The 6853-nt window shown below is 39.3% G+C and overlaps 1 protein-coding gene across 1 annotated transcript in view; it reads left to right on the plus strand.

Annotated features, from left to right (window-relative positions):
* The first annotated feature begins 1442 nt into the window (after positions 1-1442).
* LOC107146090 (adipocyte enhancer-binding protein 1-like) overlaps positions 1443-6853 on the plus strand; it is an 8959-nt gene continuing 3548 nt past the window's right edge. Inside the window, exon 1 of the mRNA XM_015490107.2 lies at positions 1443-1484. Within this exon, the coding sequence (XP_015345593.1) occupies positions 1443-1484 (42 nt within the window). The remainder of the gene's footprint in view (positions 1485-6853) is intronic.

Below are 6853 nucleotides of genomic sequence, written 5' to 3' on the forward strand. Positions count from 1 at the left end.
TGTTTGATATTTTTTTAAAAATCTCTATCTCCTGGTAGAGCTCATTTTTTGCCATTTGAATTTGCTTATGTAATTCGTTTTCAAAGTATACTTTCATTGTTTGGACTTGCTGTCTATAGTCTTCTCTAAGATTCCATTCCATCTGAGTTAGGTATGCCTTGAGTTCTTTCTCTGTCCATTTTTCTGATGCCTCTAGGTTCTGTGAATTTAAGTTGTCCTGCATTGTTTGTAATACTTTTTTCCCTTGTTTTTTCATGGTGCTCATGTTACTTTCCAACTCTGTTTGACTGCTGTGTTTTTGTTTCATTCTTTAAATTTGTTTTGGGTTTTATAGTTCCAATATCTCTCCTTTGTGTTGGGAGACAATGTTTAGAGATGTTGGATTTAATTGTGATTTAAGGTAAATTCATTAGTTTCATTAAAGGCCTACAGATTTTGATGGCATATATAGAATTGAGGTTTGAACTTAGGGTTTTATGTTGAGGTCGGGCGATTTGATGGTATGGAGGTTAGTATATGTTTGGGGGGTTGCTCAAATGCAGGCGGATATTAACAAGAGAATAGACAGGAGTACTTGGGGGTAGTTAAGGGCTTAGGCGGACTATATACCGATTCGTAATATTCATCTATTTGCATTTAGTAAGTTGTACGTAATCTGGGTGGTCATGTTTAAGAGGAAAGATGGGGAAAAGGTAAGGAAGCAAACCAAGAAAGAGAGAGGGAGAGAGGAAAGAAAGAGAAAAGAATGGAAAAGAAAAAGAAATGATAATTAAAAATAATAATAAAATGCAGTAAAATAAAAATTACAATTAAAAAATAATAATATAATTAAAAAAATTAAAATTAAAAAATTAAAAAAAATTTAAAAAGGGGGGGCACTGTTAGGCTTCTATTTTCTTCGCTTCCAGTAGGTGGTGCTGTTTCTGGGCCAAGATTTTGCCCTCAGGCTGTAGGAAACAATCCGTGTGAGGCCACTCCCTCCTCTCCCCCTCCCCCCGTGTCTCTCAAAACCTGTTAGCTTAGGTTTATTCCTGGTCTGTAGTCCCCTCGCTTCTCCTGCCAGCCAGGCCTTTCCCAGTGTGATACCTCTTGGCAGTTCAAGCTACACTCCAGGCCTGCAGTTTCCTGGTCGTGGAGCGCGGCTATTGGAAACCAGCACCTTATTGTTTTGATTCCCTCTGCTAGCCCCTCCTCCGAGAGCTGGCGAGACAGGTTTCGTTTTCGCTGCTGGTGGGAGGGGGGAGTTGGAGGTCAGGTGCCTTTACCTTTCCCCATGCCTCTATTCACGCTCACTCTGTTAATCTCGCCCCCGGAAAGCCGGGGAGAGATTTTATGCTATTTCCCCGCTGTATGGGAGATGGTCTAAATGACACACACCTGTTCTATCGCTGAATGAGCTGCAATCTGTCGAAAACTGGCGATGGTGATGTCAGCTCTCCAAGATGGTGGCCGCTGGCTTCCTCGGTGGGCTGTCCGGTGTGGAGGTCAGAACTGGACTGCTTCCTTCCCCGTCTCAAACCCAGAACTCAGCCTGGAGCACAGTGAGGGCACAGCCGGCAGGAGCCCACAGAATCTGCAGTACCATTCCTTTGCGTTGCTAGCACGCCATTTCCCGGCACACCACAGTCTCTAGCAGCGGGGCGGGCCGCTGACCAAACAGCTTGAATCTCTGGGCGGATGGTTTACTCACGGTTGAGCCCCAGTAACCGATCCTCGGGCGATGGAAATCCTTCCTCTAGGTTTTGGTGCACCCCAATTTTGCTGGAAATTCCTAACAAGATAGTTTTTGGCCGTTCTAACTCGTTATTCACCCGCGCCATGACGCGGTACACGGGGGTGGTGCACTCCATTCGCCGCCATCTTACTCTCTCTCCTAGTCTATCTTTAAACTTGTAATCCTCCTGCTTTCTGAGTAACTAGGATTATAGGTGAGCACCACTATACCAAGCTCCTAATTTAGTATTCCAGCAATTATATTATTTTCCTCAGAATGTAGGATCTATTTCTCTAAATCTTTTATATCCTACAGCAGTATTTTTTGAACAAGTGACAGTGGATCCACCTGACCACCCATGGTATACATGCATAGATGTGTCTCCAGGAGATGCACTCTGATACACACATTTCCCCCCAAGCTCTACTCTTCTCCTCCATTGCCATCAATTTTAAATGGTAATCTCAGTTCACTGTGTTGGTATCACAATCTGCTAATGTATTGCCCTCATAGGTAGAATAATGACCTACTAAAAATGATTCTGTAAGGAACTTATGCAATTTAGGGGCTTTGAAAATTTCCTCTTCTTCCTTTACTTTTTTGAATATTTTCTTTTTCTGTCATAATTATATATTTTTTTTCCTTTCTCTGCAGAATGAGAAAGGCCTGTCATTTCTGAGTCCTTGTGAAGAAAGGTTCATCAGCCATGTATAGACAGATTTCTCTTGCTGTCCCTAAGTATTTGGGTATTTGGTTCTGGTGTATGGTTGGAAAAAATGAAGTCTGAATATGTCTTACTTTGTCTGAATATTAGGCCAGATTGTTGTGTTTCACATCTCAAAAGAGTAAAATAAATTTCATTTGCCTTTCCAAAAATTCTGTGCCATTTGACAAGACAAAAGAGATGGATGGGAATATCCTCATTTTCTTGCTCTGAACCTACCAATCCCACTGTATGAGTATCCACACCTTGTGCCTTCTGTCTTATTATCATGTTCAAAGTAGCATTTCTCCAGAGACCGACTCCTGTATTCAGGCCTGGGACAGAACTCCTGAACTCTATGCCTGACTCTTTTGGAATATTTTGCACCTGCTGTTTTTCTCACTTCTTCTGCAGTCACACCTCAATTCCTCCAAGCAGGTTCCTCACCAGCCATCACCTTACTCCTTTGCTTCTCTCCCTGAAAATCTTCTTGAAAAGTTGCCCATTCTTATTACATCACAGTTCCCTTCTCTGGAGCATAGTCTCCATAGCTCCAGTAAACATGCCGATATGATCCTAATGATGTCATGTTAACCGACCTCCTGCTTCTCATCTAGTTTTCTGTTCAAACTGTGCATCACATACTCTTTCTGGAAAAGCTCTATCTCCCGAGTTTCCTCTGGTCTCACTGGCTATTGCTTCTTAATCTCCTTTGTTTGCTCAGCTCTTTCCTACTTTATTATTTCCCAGAGATGTTTTCTGTCTGTCATTATGTAAATTAGTTTATTGTTGATCTGCACTCACTGCCATGTATGCTCTGTCAGAACAAGGATATTGCTACTTTTTTGCTCCTAATGAACTCTGGCCTCTAAAACAGTATGTGATCCCTAATAGTTAGTCAATATTTTATTGAATGAATTTGTATTGGTTGTTATGTGGTTTACAGTTTTATAAATGATATTGTGCAATATCTATTTTAAAAGCATATTTATCTATTTTAAAAGCATATTTCTCAGCTTTTAAGGCCATCGATGTTTTTAATCTGTGGATTTGATATATTGCTTGTGATTTTTGTATTGAGTTATGGAATCATTATATTCTATTTGCCTATTTTCTTATGGATGAGCATTTAGAGCAAATATTGATGTCAAGAAAGTGTGACATCATAGACTTATGAATTCCTTTTGTGTGGCATGCTCAGGACAGGGATTTATAAATCCTCAGTCATATGAATACATTATTCAAATTACGACTTGCTTTTCACAAGTGCTGCCCATGATGACATTCCTACCAAAGTATCAAGATGGTCCCATTTCCCATAAAACTTACAATTACTTTTCTTGTCTAAATTGACCTGATCATTATAGAGTTTTATTTACATCTTACCTAATTTTTCTTTGGAAATTGTCTGACTACCAATGGATTTAAGCATCTTTCCTAACTTTCTGAGTTTTCCTTTTATTACTTGGCCTATTTTCTGTCTTTGTACTTTGTTTTTTTGTATGTGTTTTTATTTTCAGAACTCTTTTATTTTTTCTAAATATCAATTGTTGTCAAATTTTTACATTTCATTTATCCTTTCCCAATCTATCATCTTATATATTATGGTTGAACAGATACTTTAAATTTTAATACTGTAAGTTCCAGTTAACTTCTTTAATCTTAATGGTTTGTGATATTTAATGTTGCTTGCAGAGAATTCCCTATATCTAGTTCACAAATATATTATGTTGTATTTTCATCTCTAAGTTTATGTTCTTTCACTTTTAAGTCTTTAATATTTCACCCTTTTGTAATTACTGTATGATATAAATCCTGCTTTTCTTTTTTCATATAAGGTGACGGTATCCCAAAGCCAGCCAGCATATGCCTGTAATCCCAGAACTCAGGAGGCCAAGGCAGGAGGATCACAAGTTCAAAGCCAGCATCAGCAACATAGGGAGACCCTGACTCAAAAAAAAAAAAAAAAATTAAAAGGGCTGGGGATGGGACTCAGTGGTAAAACACCCCTTTGTTCAATGCCTGACACCAAAAACAAAAACAAATACAAAAACAAAAAAACCTTTTTGTTATTTATTTATGTCACATTATTACATATCAAGTTATGTCTGTTTTATGAGGTTTTATTTATGAAATTATGATTTTATTTTTTAAAAGCCTATACTTTGATTGGTACAACAGTATCAGGGAGTTTTATTATTAACATTAATAGTATTATTATAGTACAATGTATCTAAAATTCTTATGCAATTTTCTCTTTTATTTTCTTGACACAAATTTAGCTATTCATGAATCTTTTCTCTTTCATGTAAATTTTAAAATAATCTTATTAAATACCTGAGTTTTAATGTAATTTCATTAAATTATAATTTTATGGATTAATTTGGAGTTAAATAATGAATTTTTCTTTTTTGTAATCTAATTAGGCTTGAAGAAATTTCTTTGTGGGGTAGTCTACTTTCTGTGTGAAATTAGTTTTTCAATATATGGTTATTATTTGCTTTTGTGAATGTAAAAATCTGAGCTTGCAAATGCATACTCTCCTTTTTTCCAAGTAGGGTTTTAAAATCTGGATGTGTTTTACATTTGTTTTAAAAAGTATATGAATAGTGAACATTTTATTTTAAAAATCTTTTCAAATTCTTACATGTTTTGCTGGATTTGCTGTATTACTCATAACTTTAGTAGCTAGCAGATATTCTTATCTTTTTCCTGCATTAAAGGAATACATCAAGACTTCTGGTTACTGGTTTGACATGTAAGGAACCTGGAAATCATTGCTCCTGTCCAAACAATGAGAAAAACTGAATCGAGTGCAAATCAACCACTCTTTGTAGATACATCAGAGAATCAAGGCTCTCCCCAGTTTAAAGAGAGAGGCGGATACAAAAAAATCAGGACTTACTGACACAAGACACTGAGAGCAGAAATCATCACAGAAACAAATTCCAGAGTAAGAGAATGTCACCAGTGAATTTTTGCAGGCTCAGGGACAAAAAGATTAAAGTTAAAAACCTAAAGGTCCTATAAACAGGGAAAGACACTGACACTTAGGAGTTTGGCCTTCGAAGCAGGTTCTCACAGTGGAGATCAGAGAAAAAAGCCCTTGTGTTTTTATGGAGGAGGGGAAAGGTAGCTATTTTGAAGTCTACTCATAGAATTCTATTCTTAATCAGCCTTGTATTCTGAGAAACTCTGTTACTGAAGTCTAGCCTACTGGGGAAGTGAAATACCTGCATCCAACCTGCTCCAGTTTCAACTGAGAAAGAAACAACAACAACAACAACAACAACAACAAAAAACAAAAACAAAAAACCAAAAATAAAACCAAAGAACACTCATGAAATTCACAGCCCATGGGAGCACACTCATTAAGAGACTGAGTTACAGGACTATAAAATGCTTCGTCACCACCACACACTAAACAACCACATAAATAATTACAGAGGGGTGCAACAGAAAGAACTGCCAGATGCTATTTAGGATGTCTCTAGGGAGATCCAAAGACAACAGAAAAGACAAAGCAAGGACATTAGAGGGAACACTGATAGCTATGTAAGCAGCAAATGCAGTCTACTCTTGACCAGATGAAATACAACGGCCTTTAGATTTCAACTCTTTTAACCTAGTAAGTGCATCATATCCAGATTTCAGCAAAAAAGTTACAAGACATAGTAAAAGACAAAGAAGAAGAAGAAGCTGATTAAGTCTAAGAACTTGCTATAGTTCTTAAATAAGTCTCAAGGCCCATGTGTTAAAAGCTTCCTTCTGAGAAGGGTACCTACAGTAAAAGGAGGTGGAGCCTTTAAGATAAGGGACCAGAGAGAAGGAAGATGGCGGCGAGGGGAGTGCATTGCCCCCATGTGCTGCTTCACTGTGTGGGAGTATGACAAGTCAGGACGACTAAAGGATATCTTGTTACGAATTTCCAGCAATAGTGGGGTGCTCCGGAACCTGGAGGAAGGATTTCCATCGCACGAGGATCGGCTACGGGGACTCAAACGCGAGAGGTTTGTCGCACGGAGGGTAACACTGCTTATTCAGCAAATTGCCCCGCGGCTAGAGTCTGCAGCGCGCGCTGGGATAGAGACGCAGGGTTACAGCGCTGCAGTTTCTGCCAGCCGCGCAAGCACCGTACTCAGGGCTGAATTCTGGGTTCGAGACGGGGGAAGGAAGCGGTCCATCTCGGTTCTCCACACCGGTCAGACCACAGAGGAGGCCAGCAGCCACCATGTTGGTAAACTGAGGTCACCTCCCCTGTTTTCGACTGACCGCAGCTCATTCAGCCATAGATCAGGTAATTTCAGGCTGCAATTCGCCTGCGGCTTGCAGACAGATTGCTAGGGTTCAGCGCCTGGGTGCTTCTTCGAACCTGATCTTATCGGAGAGAACACCGAGCGCGGGGCGGCCGAGTTCCGGCTCCCGGAACCGTCCCG

Source organism: Marmota marmota, unplaced genomic scaffold (genome assembly GCF_001458135.2).
Source record: "Marmota marmota marmota unplaced genomic scaffold, marMar, whole genome shotgun sequence".
In the NCBI taxonomy this organism is placed as follows: Eukaryota; Metazoa; Chordata; class Mammalia; order Rodentia; family Sciuridae; genus Marmota; species Marmota marmota.